This window comes from Urocitellus parryii, chromosome 2 (assembly GCF_045843805.1).
Source record: "Urocitellus parryii isolate mUroPar1 chromosome 2, mUroPar1.hap1, whole genome shotgun sequence".
Taxonomy (NCBI): Eukaryota; Metazoa; Chordata; class Mammalia; order Rodentia; family Sciuridae; genus Urocitellus; species Urocitellus parryii.
The window spans coordinates 571,817-585,928 of NC_135532.1; the positions used below are offsets into that span (position 1 = coordinate 571,817).

At 59.4% G+C, this 14,112-nt stretch overlaps 1 protein-coding gene across 2 annotated transcripts in view; it reads right to left on the reverse strand.

Moving 5' to 3' along the window:
• Positions 1–14,112, reverse strand: part of Slc9d1 (solute carrier family 9 member D1) — a 44,482-nt gene that overhangs the window by 3,507 nt on the left and 26,863 nt on the right. The window contains exons 7-10 of one of the 2 annotated variants that reach the window (XM_077795115.1): positions 12,624–12,810; positions 6,647–6,764; positions 2,678–2,873; positions 1,382–1,532 (exon numbers count right to left, since the gene is read on the reverse strand). In XM_077795115.1, coding sequence (XP_077651241.1) covers positions 1,382–1,532; positions 2,678–2,873; positions 6,647–6,764; positions 12,624–12,810 — 652 coding nt within the window. Of the gene's footprint in view, positions 1–1,381; positions 1,533–2,677; positions 2,874–6,646; positions 6,768–12,623; positions 12,811–14,112 lie in introns of both variants that reach the window. The other variant, XM_077795114.1, reaches the window with a different exon arrangement.

Below are 14,112 nucleotides of genomic sequence, written 5' to 3' on the forward strand. Positions count from 1 at the left end.
GGCCCCAGACTGAACGGAGTCCCACACTGCAGCTGGGGCCCTACCAGGGGTGTCTGGAGGCGAGGCCTGAGGACGTCACCAGGTGACCGAGGGGGGTCACTCACTAGGCTGTGGCCTTGGAAGAGGAAGAGGGGCAGGGGAGCCACATAGTAAACTTTCTGTCAAATAAAGCTTAGTTAACAGTTAAAAAAAAAAAGAGAGAGAGACTTAGATAAAGAAAGAGACCTCTCGCTGGAGCAGCCCATCCAGGGGCTCTGTCAGGACAGCCCAAGCTGACCACCACAAGCACAGATGCACCCCGAGTCCCAGTAAAGCTTCCCTCACAATGGGGGGGAGGCCAGGCAGGGCGCGGCTCGGCCTGTCCATGGACGGACCCAGCTCCAGAGCAGGAGCTCCACACCCATGGGCCCTCTTCCCAGTGCCTTCCGCAGCCTGGTCCATCTCCTCAGACCCTGCCCAGTGGAGGGGGAACGGCAGAGTCCACTCCACATGCGAGTGGGTGTCACAGGTGGGGCCTGAGAGCAGAAGCACAGGCGGAGGGCCAAGGGAAAAGGACGATAGACCAACCGTCGGGCTCTCCATGGCCTCCCTGCTCTGGGCCCATTTCCTGGGAGCCGAATAGCACCAGCTCACCAACCCCACTGGCCAAAGATCTCCCTCCCCTCTGGTGAAAGGCTGGGCTCCTCTGCTTCTCCCTGGGACGGAAGTGGCTATGCCTGGCCCCTCAGGTATCCACGTAAAGCTCCAGGTCAGTTTCCACATCTCCCTGGGGCAGCTGGATCTACGGACCCACATAGACTGCGCAAGTGTCTTGGACAATGATCACCAAAGGGAGAGAGGCCAGGGACATGGCAGGGCTTCAGCAGCCCAGGCAGCCCCGTCAGTTGAGGCCACTTCTCCAAACCAGCCACTGGAGGTCCCAGAGTAACCCCTGGACATGCTGGTTTAGTCTCAACAACTCACCTGGGGGATGGCCCAGAGAGTCCCTGCGATTTTCAGGGTGCAGGGGTGGTGAGCACAAAGCTCACCCTGCAGGCTGCGTGGGGACAACAGGAGATGGCCTCCCAGACCTGTGACCACCACGGCACCTGCAGACAAGCAGATGTGCATGGGCACACCTTTCTGCCTGTCCCCCTTCCTTTTTGGTCCTAGTTGCAGCTGGACACAACACGTTCATCGTACTTATTTTTATGTGGTGCTGAGGACGGAGCCCAGGGCCTTGCGCCTGCCAGACAAGCGCGCCACCTGAGCCCCAGCCGGCCTGTCGCCTCCCCTTTCTACGTCCGATCTCCTTCAGGCTCTGAGAGCCTGCTCACACACCAACACTCGTGGACGTATCGGCAAGTGCCTAACCACAGCACGACCAACGGAGGCACGTCACCTATCGAGGCGAAGAAGACGATGGCCAGGAAGTCACGGATGGGCTCCAGGCAGGCCATGACCTCCTCGGTGACCATGTGGCCTTGGGAAGAGACCAGAGCTCCGGCCAGGAAGCAGCCCAGCTCCATGGACACGTCCAGCAGCTCCGTGACCTAGGTGACAGAGAAGACAAGGTCTGACGGGAACACAGCACCGACTGTGGGGACGTTCACGTGCGGACACACCACCAGGTGCAGGTGAGGATGGCACGGCAGCTCAGACACGGGCTTCCGGAGCCCAACTCACACGGTGGGAAACGTCACGCAGGAGCCGTGGGACCTCTGGACAAACGCATTTTCAACATTTATTGTTAGCATTTGTGATTGCATTTCCCTTACCTGAAACAATGAACAGCCGGACTGTGACACTACCAGATGGATTCCTGTCACCAACCTCCGACCACAGGAGGAGACAGACACCACTAACAAGGGCCCTGAAGCATGCTGTGCTCATGGGAGGCTCTGAGAACGAGGGCCGTGCCTCAGCAGCACCTGAGCCTGCAGCGCAGACCCCGGGCGCCCTCTGCCACTCCTGGGTGCCCTGACCCTCCCTCATGTCCAAACAGTCGCTGGCCGCCTGCTACTTAAACACTCTGGGGCAGTCTGCAGCCCAGCTCTCTGGCAAGCCCCAGGCTACTCATACCAGCAGCTGGTGGGCCAGACAGGGGCTCCTGGGAGCGGCCTGTCATTCACCCTGAAAGACATCAGGTCAGTTTTTGGCTACTCCAAGTGGAGCTGCTGTGGACACTCCTGCACCATTTCTAAGTGACTGGCCTTCTCTTCAGCAAGATGAGCGCTGAGGCAGCAACTGGGTGACCTTGCCGGTGCAAGTGCTGCCTTGCTGTCCCGGGCAGACCCAGGGAGCCCAAGGGAACCCTCCCCCAACTCCCCTCAGAGTGAGGAGAAGCCTGGGCTGAAAGTGGCCTGGAGACCCTCCCCACTTGGGCCAGGAGATGAGACTGGCCTGCCTCATCATGCCACAAGGCTACTAGCTGCCCAGCTGCTCGGGCGCTGGCAGGGCTCAGGACAGCGGCCTGGCCAGACGTGCACAAGGCTTTTCGCAAGCTCAGAGGTGGCCAATGCAGCATGCACTGACCACACCTGCCAGGGTGAGCATGGAACCAGCAGGTTCAGGCCCAGCACCGCGAACCACGTGCATTTTAGACATTTCAATCGTAACTCAGATGAAACGGCCAAGACCCGACCACAGGCTTCCAGGGAGAGTCCACGGGCCCCAAGGACTCGGCTGGGTGGGTTACCGTCAGCATTAGGAAGATGAAGGCAGACACGCCCAGGACGAGGACCTCCTTGTTCCCTTTGCTCTCCACGTGCAGCTTCCGGCAGAAGGGGCCTATGAGGTACGTCTTCAGGAGGAGACACAGCAGACAGACCGCAGCCAGGGAGAAGAGGGTCTGGCCAGCCAGGAGCAGCGTGCGCAGCACTCCCACGACCACGCTGGAAGGGAAAGAGCACGTTACTGCACCCACGCCCAGGGGACGTCTGCATCTCTCCTCCTGTGGCACGTCACAGAATAAATGACCAAATCACACACACAACCAAGAACTAAAATGAACCTGCGACTTGTACGAATGTGCGTCAGATCCGAGTCAGACGTGGGCAGTTTGCAGTCAGCACTGGGACACTCGAGTCTCCCAGGTGTGAGGACGCCAGAGGGAACAGGACCCTCCTCCCAGCAGTCGGCGCCCGGGCTCTCAGCAGGCGGCCCGTGACCCCCAGGAGAGCACGGTGACCTCCAGCAGCACGTCCCAGGCCCAGTCATATCCTGAAGCAGACACCTAACGCCTGGGTGCAGGACAGTGAGTCCTTACCCAGTGCTTCAGAGACAGTGGGGGCCTGTGGTCACTGACACTTAGCCCAGAGCTTCCACAGGAAGCCACCAAGGGACAGTGGCAGGGTTCAGACCTCACTGTTGCTAGTCAGGACAAACCTCCTCCAGGCCTGCTCAGAGAGGAGACCGTCCCATCACAAGAAAGGGCTGTCCCTGCAGTCCAGCTTGCACCAGCACTGGACGCCAGGCTCAGACTGCTGCACAGTGACCTGGGAGACCAGAAAAGAGCTGGGCTCGAAGCAGGAAAGACAACAGAGACCACTCTGTGAGCCCAGGGAGCCCACTCTGCAGCTGCCCCTCCACGGCTGCCCCAAGGCCCCAGCTGAAGCTGCTGGGTGCCCTGCAGTCCTGACCAATCTTCCCCACCACCAGCCTGGCTGGGACCCGCCCTGGGCAATGCTCTCCATGCTCCAAGACCCTGTCCCGACCCGTCGCTCTGCACAAGAACCAGCTCCCCGCACAGGAAGCCACCCTCTTCACCAGCCTGCCTCCCCTCGGCCTGCCAGCCACACAGGGCCCCCAGGCGCAGGCCTATGCGCCAGGCCCCTCACTGGATGCCGCCCCAGCCCTCCTCTCCCGCTGGCCAGCTGAGTTCCCAGGCCTCCGTCACGGCTAGCTGGTGTGGGTCTAAGGAGGAAGCCGCTCTCACAACATTGCCACCCCACCCCAGTCCTCTGCAGGACACTTGCCTGGGGTAGATGACTCCTGGTCATCCATTCACCCTCCCTCCAGACCCGGGCACCTCCCTCCCTGAGCAGCATCTCTCTCCTTTCGCCCCTGCCCCAGGAAGTGGGCGTAGCCCCATCCCACCATCTGTCTAACCCATGAGAAAGGGGTCGCACTGGGAAGCAGCAGAGCCAGCTGCAGTGTCCGGATGGAGCACCAGCCACAGCTCTGCCATGTCCATCCACGGGACTCTGCTCAGGCCACCTCCTGATGGCCACGAGCCACCCGTGAGCAGGAGGCCCAGTGCAGAGCCAGCCTGCGTGGCCCCAGCCTCTCCCGGGACACTCTGCTCAGAGCTGTGAGGACCATGAGCTGCACACCAAGGGGAGCGGGAGCACCGCTCCTTCCCTTCCCTTCCCCCGAGGCACAGTGCTCTGGGAAGTGCCTCCCTCTGCCGGGGCCGGGCGAGTGCTCCCTCATGCAGGCGCACCCCAGTCCCACCCCAACACTGGGAGCTACTGCCAAATGGCATCACCCACCCTCTTTATTCTGCGATGCTGGGATGGAACTGGGGCACTCCACGGCTGAGCTCTGTCCCAGCCTGTTCTACTCATGTTGAGACAGGGTCTCCCCAGGAGCTGCGAGCAGGGTGCCACTAATGCTCTGGCTGCAGGCTGCAGGAAGGAAGTGCTGTCGGCTCCCAGGGCATGTCACAACTCCCGCCACTCGGGCCTTCATACCTCGTCCCCCTCTCTTGTTAGCGCACAGGAGGTCTTGATGACTAGATACACAACCCCCTTTCCTCCATGAGCGTGTTCACGACCTTCCCCCATTCTAGTTATGGGAAATTATTTTTGTTTTAAGATCATCTTTTTTAATATTGATTTTTGAGTTTTAGGTGGACACGATATCTTCATCTTTAGGTGGTGCTGAGATCAAACCCAGCACCTCACTGTGCAAGGTGAGCGCTCTACCACTGAGCCACAGCCCAGCCCAGGGGAGTTCTTCTATTCTGAGTTCTGTTCTTTGTGAAATGTTTGGCCAGGGAGAGAGAGCACCTTTCCTTTAGGAAAGATCAAGATTAATTCTGAATAAAACTTCATCAGCAAAGTCTCTATCATTATAACTAATTTTATTTCTTTGATTTATTTGACTGTAAAATTTCCGTGGTTATCAAAACTGGAAGAGAGATTTTCCTAAAGAAAAGTTTATATGGTAGACCAGAATATTACCCTAGGTTTTCCTCTTCTACTAGTGGGATCACAACAGGAAATCAAACGCTCTGAACATCCCATGAGCCAAGGCGGAAACCCGAAGGAGATCTTAAACATTCACTTACTGAATGAAAATAAGCATATGACCCATCAACACAAGTGCGATGCAGCCCCTCAGAGCCAAACAAGCCCAAAGCCAACAGAAAGGAGTAACAGGTCAAACAGGCTGCGGCTGAAGGCCCGCAGCAGGGAGGACTCCAAGCTGACCTGTGAAGGTGACCCAGGGGACCCGCACATCCCTCAGGGCTGCAGTGCCCCTCAGTGACAGCAGGGGACAGCCTGCAGCAGCGGGGCAGACTGTCTCTGGAGAGGCTCCCAGCGGAGGCCGGGCGTGGGCAGACGAATGAACACCGGTTCCGTACAACGTTTTCCAGAAAACACAAGAGGGAGGGACATTTCCCACATCATTTTATGAACCTAATATGGCGCTCCACGCTGAAACCAGAGGGTGCACCACAGGAGCTCCCCAGTCTCTGACTCAGATCCCCAAGGCCTCAGGACACCAACCAAGTGTTCACACAAAGAAAAGGTTAAGACACGTCATGACCAAGTGGGTGACTTCCAAGACGGTTCAACTCTTGAAAAGCAGAAGCGCCCACCATGTCACTCAACAAGGAAGTCCCACCACCCACCAGTGGGCCAAGGGGAGGCCACTCACGACGCTCAGGGGAAATCTGTCCGCCTGGAGAAAGGGCTTCTACAGCCCACGCCAGCTCCACCCGGCGGCCAAACGGCTGGCTGCCCGAGGCCAGGAACAGGGAGGCCAGGTCCCAGGCCGCAGTCAGAGCACAGAGGCAGAGAGGCGGGGGCAGGCCTGCGGCAGGTCCCACAACTCAAACTGGCTCCCCGCAGAGGGAGGCCCTGCTGTGACCAGGCCCAACGAGGCACAGCTGCTCAGACACATGAATGGCAGCACACTGGCCAAGGCCAGGCAGTGTGTGGCCACCCTGGGCAATGCCCTTGCCTCAGTGGCTCCCCTCCCTCCAACTGGACTTTCTCTGCTGGTGCTCCTGCTGTGAATCCAGGCACAGCACAACGTGCACCTCCTGGCCTAGCTCACCCCAGGTGGCCTCTCTCTCCAGGTGAGCCAGGAAACGCAGTCAGGTAGGGGAGGGCTCCACTGGGGATGATGGTGACAACCGAGGCCACACGTCACGTGTGCACACGCGTGTTGCTCACCGTGTGCCCCCACGACCCTGAGGTAGGGACCCACACTGCCACCATGAGCCAGGGACCCAGCGGAGGACAGTGAGGAGACACTGCTCACGTCCCACAGCCAGGAGCCATGGAGTCACTGCAGCCTGCGCGGGCCAGTCTGAATGACAAACGCTACTGTGGGAAAGGCGCGTGGAAGCAGTCGTAGAAACAAACGTTGGAGCCAGAAAAGCAAAGTGTGCACGGACATTTACCTGGAGGACATTTACCTGGAGGACATTTACCTGGAGGACGGGGCTGCTCCCGCCTGTATGAGCGCCGGCATGACAGCGATGAACAGCCCCAGCTGCACGTCCTGCATCACCAGCATGCCCAGCAGCAGGGTGCTGTAGTCAACGTCACCTGCTGGAGAAAAGGGCACTCCAACACTGGCCGCGGTGGCACGCAGCCCCGTGGGCACGCGGCCCCGTGGGCACGCGGCCTCCGCACACTTCCACAGCACTCTAAACCGGTTTGTCTGTTGGTGGATACCAAGGCTCGAACTCAAGGCCCTTTACCCCTGAGCCCTATCCCCAGCCCTTTTGAGTTCTTATTTTGTGACAGGGTCTTGCTAAGTCGCTTGGGCCTGAGTTGTGGAGGCTGTCCTGAACTTCCGATCCGCCTGCCTCCGCCTGCCTCCGCCTCCTTAGCAGCTGGGATCATAGGTGCACACCACCAGGCCAGCTTTGGGACAGGGGGCTCCGGGAGCCAAGCTCTCCAGGGCAGACCTGCACTCCAGCTGCTCTGGGCTGCAGCTGGACAGCACTGGCGCCCGGAGCTCCAGGCCAGCCTGGGTCACAGAGAGAGGCACTGACTCCAAAAATGAGATTTTAATATTTAAAACACTTCAGTACTTGATTTCCAAGAGATGTGGTGTCGTGTTTTTTTTTTTTTTCCTTTTCTTCTCTTTCCTTTTTCTTTCTTTCTTGTCTTTTTTTTTTTTTTGAGACAAGGTTTTGCTGTGTTGTCCAGGCTGGCCTCAAACTCCCGGGGTAGAGCAATCCTCCTGACTCAGCCTCCTGCAAGCAACACCATGCTATAAACACTTTCTATATAATATTCCCTTTCTATAACTCACTTGTCATTTACATAACACAGACAACCATCCCCACAAAAGAACCCTCGGCAAAGAGGATGATGGCAGGTGACCCCATGTCTGTGTCATGGACACACAGGACGCCCGCGCTCTCCCCAGCCTGAGGGCCATGCAGACCTGTGTCTGTGTCCTGGACACACAGGACACCAGTGCCCTCCCCAGCCTGAGGGCCATGCAGACCTGTGTCTGTGTCCTGGACACACAGGACACCAGTGCTCTCCCCAGCCTGAGGGCCATGCAGACCTGTGTCTGTGTCCTGGACACATAGGACACCAGTGCCCTCCCCAGCCTGAGGGCCATGCAGACCTGTGTCTGTGTCCTGGACACACAGGACACCAGTGCCCTCCCCAGCCTGAGGGCCATGCAGACCTGTGTCTATGTCCTGGACACACAGGACACCAGTGCCCTCCCCAGCCTGAGGGCCATGCAGACCTGTGTCTGTGTCCTGGACACACTGGACACCAGTACCCTCCCCAGCCTGAGGGCCATGCAGACCTGTGTCTGTGTCCTGGACACACTGGACACCAGTGCCCTCCCCAGCCTGAGGGCCATGCAGACCTGTGTCTGTGTCCTGGACACACAGGACACCAGTGCCCCCCCCAGCCTGAGGGCCACGCAGACCTGTGTCTGTGCCCTGGACACACTGGACGTCCACGCCCCCCCCAGCCTGAGGGCCATGCAGACCTGTGTCTGTGTCCTGGACACACTGGACACCAGTACCCTCCCCAGCCTGAGGGCCATGCAGACCTGTGTCTCTGTCCTGGACACACTGGGCACCAGTGCCCTCCCCAGCCTGAGGGCCATGCAGACCTGTGTCTCTGTCCTGGACACACTGGACACCAGTGCCCTCCCCAGCCTGAGGGCCATGCAGACCTGTGTCTGTGCCCTGGACACACTGGACACCAGTGACCCCCCCAGCCTGAGGGCCATGCAGACCTGTGTCTCTGTCCTGGACACACTGGACACCAGTGCCCTCCCCAGCCTGAGGGCCATGCAGACCTGTGTCTGTGCCCTGGACACACTAGACGCCCGCGGCCCCCCCAGCCTGAGGGCCATGCAGACCCCATCTGGCCAGGAGCCCGCCACATGAACTCCAGGCCTCCCTCCCTGGCGGGATGCCCACACGTGGGCTTGCCCTGGTCCTGACACTGGTGACGAGGCCACTGCACGCTGCTCGTGGCCCACCTGCAGTGGGTGCCTTCACTGTGACACACTGGACAGGAAGAGACACCTAGCACTCCGTGATGAGCAGCAGGCACTGTCCACTCCTGAGCAGCAGGCACTGTCCACTCCTGGGCACCAGCAACGCCAGGGCCACTGCACCCAGACGCCTGCGCGGGCCCCCGGGGCGTGCTGAGCATGGCCCAGGCTTCACAAGGGCCCAGTGCCCAAGGCCGGGCTCCGCCCGCACCTGCTGCTGGAGGCCTCACCCCTTCTGCCACCTTCCAAGGACAAGAAGCCACTGGACTGCCTGGGGCAGCATCCAGTGCCCAGCCCACTCTCACTCTCCTGCTCCCACAGAGGACACTTCCTTGGCCATCCCCGTGCACCCTGAGAGTCTGCCAGGAAACGTACCTAGGAGAGCAGTTTTCTGTTCCAAAACGGCTCTCCACACCCAGCCAGGAGTTTGTTTTGTGTTTGGGGGTTTTTCTTAGAGCCACAGTAAAACCATGGACAGGAAGGTGGTTGGAGGGGCCGCTCTGTGGGTGCGCGGTGGAGAGGAGGGAGGCGGACATGCTGAAGGACTGGATTTGGACAGGAAGGTGTGGCAGAGGTGCTCGGAGGTGCCCTGCAGGGCTGTTAGAAAAGGTAGTTTTAAGAAAGAAGCTTTGACTTGCAGTAGCAGCAGAAAGCTCCAGAAATGTACAGATGGACCTCTCGAGATCTGGGTCACTTTCCCGGGAAAGTCCCAGTGTCGTCGAAGGCTTAGCAGGCCAGTCCCCGCCTGTGATGCGAAGGCTCACCACACAAAGGCGGTTCTCAGACTCACAGTTCAAGTCGGCAGGGTTTTTCATGGAACCGACCCCATCACATATTCAAAGAGCAGAAGGCCAGATCAGCCTGTGTGAGGAGCACCTGCAGGGGTCCGCGTGCGCAGCGGGTCCCAGCCTCTGCACAGAGACGGATGAGAAGCAAGAGGAGGCGGGTGAATGAGAGGCAGCGAGAGTCCTCATGTGGAGAAGAGTGTCCTCCCCTGGATTAAACCCCCACATGTCATGTATCAAACACCTGCACTGAAGAGCAGGAGGTCTGGTCTGTGAGGAGGAAATGTGGCGGAGAGTGAATTTGTTAAAACATAAAACAGATCCACAGAGAAGACACGATGTGCGTGGACCAGCAGTCTCTGCGACCTCCCGCTAGGAAACTCGGCAAGCGTCTCCTACAGGGTGCCAAGCCCGCGTGGGCCCCAGGAGGGGTGGCCAAAGCCCCTGTGGTGTATGTACACATCCCTCAGCTGGCAAAGGCTTCTGAGGGAGGTCCAGCGCCCCGGTGAGAGCGAGTCCCAAGAGCACGTCCCCAAGAGAGCAAGTCCCAGGCATGCCCAGGTGTCCTCATGGAAGCCTCAGGGGCCAACCAGCTCCATCACACCCTCCCACCTCACCGTGCCATAGGGGCACCTCCGAGCACCTCCGTCACACCTTCCTGTCCAAATCCAGTCCTTCAGCATGTCCACCTCCCTCCTCTCCACAGCGCACCCACAGAGCGGCCCCTCCGACCACTTTCCTGTCCATGGTTTTACTGCGGCTCTAAGAAAAACCCCCAAACACAAAACAAACTCCTGGCTGGGTGTGGTGGCACATGCCTCTGATCCCAGCAACTCAGGGGGCTAGCCAGGAAGATCACAAGTTCAAGGCCAGTCTCAGCAACTTGGCAACGCTCTAAGCTAAGTAACTTAGTAATTAGGAAGACCCTGTCTCAAAGTGAAAAATAAAAAGGGCTGGTGATGTGGTCCAGGGTTGAGCGCCCCTGGGTTCAATCCCTGGTACCAAAAAAACAAAACAAAACGAAGACTTCCTTCCTAAAAGTGCGTGTGGCCACCGGAGGAAGCTCTCCGCTCCACCCTGGGAGCCGTCCCACACCGTCTGTGCTGCAGGACCGAGGGCAGCTGACACTCGAGGCTGCCTTTCCAGACACCCCTGCATGCGCAGGCTCCAGCGGCCTCTCTGGTGGCTCCCGTGACCGACCCTTCCCAGCACACGGCGGTATTTCCACCGTCGTCTGCCACAGTGTCTGGAGACGGATCTGGCGCGTGCTGGCCTCCACACACCTGCCTGGCTGACAGGGGCCGGCTGCCCTGGGCAGCCGCAGCTCTGCTGTCCTCACAGCGAGCTCACTTTCCTGTTGTTTGGGGACGTGCTCTGAGTCGCTGCCACGCTGCAGCCTTCCTACCGTGCAGACGGGAGCTGCCGCCAGTATGCGGGCACCGACCTCCCCACCGTCTCCCGCGCTGCCTCCGATCTCGCTAAGGAAAGGCAGTTCCTTCACTGGCGTTTCCAGTGTCACAAGCCCGTCTGTCCTTGCCTTCACCAGGCTGTGTGGTGGACGACGGCCACACTGTGGCCACTGGGTCCAGCCCCGGAGTCTCCCGGGGGTGAGGTCGGGCGTGCTGCGACCCGGGTCCTCGCCCTGCGTCTCCCAGGCTCTCCCCTCAGGAGCTGGGTGCACACTGGGAGCCCGGCCCTGGTCTCTGCCAACGCCCTGGCCCCAGCCCCTCGGCCCTGCTCCCCTCATGGAGGGGTGTCACGGTTTTCTATTGTACACGTGAGGACCACCTGGAGCAGACGTTCATCTGCCCCAGAGTTTCAGAGATCTCAGTCCATGACCAGCTGGCGCCTCGCCCACAGGTGCCAAGGGCGGAGCAGAGGCAGAAGGCCAGGGCGCGGAGGACCTGGCTGCGGCCCCTGCTCAGCTCATGGGGGCCGGGGTGTGTGTGTGCACGTGTGCGTGCCAGGGACAGGCTGCACCATCATCCAAGGGCACACCCCTGACCTTCGCTCTGCAGCCACGCCCACCTGCCTGCAGTCAGGTCCTGGTCCCTTCCAACCATCAGCTGGTCACGTGTGACATGCTCTGAGAGGTCACAGCTCTGTGATCTGCTGGGTCCACCTCTGAACATTCCCATGTGGTCAACACGAGTTTTGGGGGGGCTACCACATATCCAGACCATCACAGGGCTGTCCTAAGAACTGGCCCACAGGACCATCAGAGATGCAGCCCCTCCAGCAGGGGCAGCTGGTCCAGTCCCCAGGGAGGGGCCGCCCCGTGGCCTGAGGTCAGGGCACACTTTCAGCAGTAGGAACCCCCGCAGGCCTCAAGGAGAGCCGGCTGGGGGTGCGCAGGCCCAGCACAGGGCAGCCGTGGTCTCTGCAGGGGTCAGCACGCCTCTGCAGTTCTCTTTTATTTTTGTTTCTGACAGACCTTGACTTTATGGGTTTGTTTATATGTGGTGCTGAGAATCGAGCCCAGGACCTCAGACGTACCAGGCCAGTGCTCTAGCGCTGCGCCCCAGCCCCGCCCCGGAAGTTCCCAGTTCACGTTCCCTCCTGCTCCTGTGCTCAGGCTCTGGGTTAACTTACCAAGACACTCTGGCCTTATGTCACTGACTCACAACACAGGAGCAAAGCAGTCCCTGTTTACTTCATGGGCGAGCAGCCGGGGGAAGAGGACGCAGACAGAGCCTGTGGGGGCCCTGGTGCTGGTCCTCTCACCAGACCACAGGGAGTCGGATGCCAGCACTCCACATGCACAGATGAAACCCAACCACCTGGGAACTCAAAGCCCCTCACCACCAAAGCCCCCAGGTTTGCTGACGAGTGTCAAACCCAAATCCATGCCCAGGACACTTCATAGCTGAAGCGGCCGACACTGACCTTGCTGGCCATGGACCCCTAGGACGTTCTGCAGGAGACTGGGTGGCTTCTCTCAGGCCCTTAGGCTACCTAATCTGCAAGCACGGGAGGGCACCGGTCTCGGGCCAGGGGGAAGACCCACGCCAGCCCTGGGCAGAACAGGAGCCTGAGCAGGCGCTGCCCAGACAGTCCTGAGGAAGAGGAGGCTCACGGCTTCGACAGTGAGCCCGTGGTCCACATCCACACAAGCGCCAACCACACGAGCCCCTCACCTACCTTCTTTATCACTCCGGGCACTGCCTGCAAGGAACCTGGACACCAGGGGAGTGCTAGACAAGGACAGGCAGGTGGAGATGAAGACGCTCTGAGTGGGCTTGATCTGCAGGAGGTGTCCCCACAGCAGGCCGAAGGCCGTCATCAGCAGAGTCATGTAGCACGGTCCTTGTAAGGATATCTTCCACACCTGGAAGGAAGCACCTGCAAGTCACATGTGTCCTAGTGACCGCCACCCCAACTCTGGCACCCACTGGGGCCGACCTTCGGGGGAAGCAGCTCTGAGGCCACACCCGGCCACTCTGACCCCATACACAATCGACCCAGGGTCACACACACAGGCAGGACCCTTGCAGGTGGGCCACAGGTCCTCCACCACACACCAACTCTCCAGCTCAAGTCCCTAAATAAAAGGCAGACTATCTGTAGAACCTACGTACCGTCAGGAGCCACGTGCACACCTGTAAGTCCTGAGTAAAGGGGTACTGAACCGGAACTGCACCTGCAATGCCACTGGACGTCACCTCCCCTGGGGTAAGAAAGGTGCAGCTCAGGGAGCGGGGGTCGCCCGATGGCGTTAAATGACACCCCCCTGTTTGCTGTGATCCTACCCTTTTGCCCTTTCTTGGATGTAATGTTCTCTGTATCAGCTCCCCGCATTAATAAAACCCACGTTTGAGGCGAGCTCCTCTTTCTTGCCTGCCTTGACCCCCCAAGTGGGAGCCATGAGTGAGGAGGGGTCATTGAACCCAAAGAAAAAGGTACTTTCTGTGTCTGTGTCTTTTAGTCAGCCCAAATTCACTTGTTGTGACCCTGATTGATTTCATGGCATGTCCCCACAATGTACATTCTGTAGACTGGGATTTGGGTGCTGGGACTGAACCGAGGGGCTCTACCACTGAGCCGAATGTCCAGTGCTTTCTATTTTTTGAGAAAGGGCCTCACTAAGTTGCCAAGGCTGGCCTTGAACTTTCGATCCTCCTGCCTCAGCCTCCCGAGTCACTGGAATCACAGGTGTGTGCCACTCTGCCCAGCAGAAACCAGGTTGGACCCTCATGGGTTTGGATCTAGTTGAAGAGATGAGAAGGTGCTTATGAGTCCTGTAGGACGACAAACTAGAAACTCGACTGCTCCCTCCAAGCACTGACCCTCTCCTCACTGCACGCACCCCTGGAACCAACCCGTCCTGTGCTCAGATCCCCACTGATGGGGCGCTGGCAGTGCTGGCCCGCGTGCAGCAGCAGGGCTGAGGCTGGCTGGAGGCCCCACGGGGAGCCACCTTCTCGGCGCAGCTCTCCCTGGGTCCTCTGCAGCACAGATGCTCCTCACCCCTCCCCCTCATCTTTCAGAAGTCAGGGAGGTTGGGGTTTCCGACCACAGCCGAGCAAGCCCAGGGACCTGAGGTCTCCCCAGCACAGCCCACCTCCCAGCCCACCCTGCATTTCTCCTGTGTGCGTGCGTGCGTGTGTGCGTGTGTGTGTGTGACAAAGCA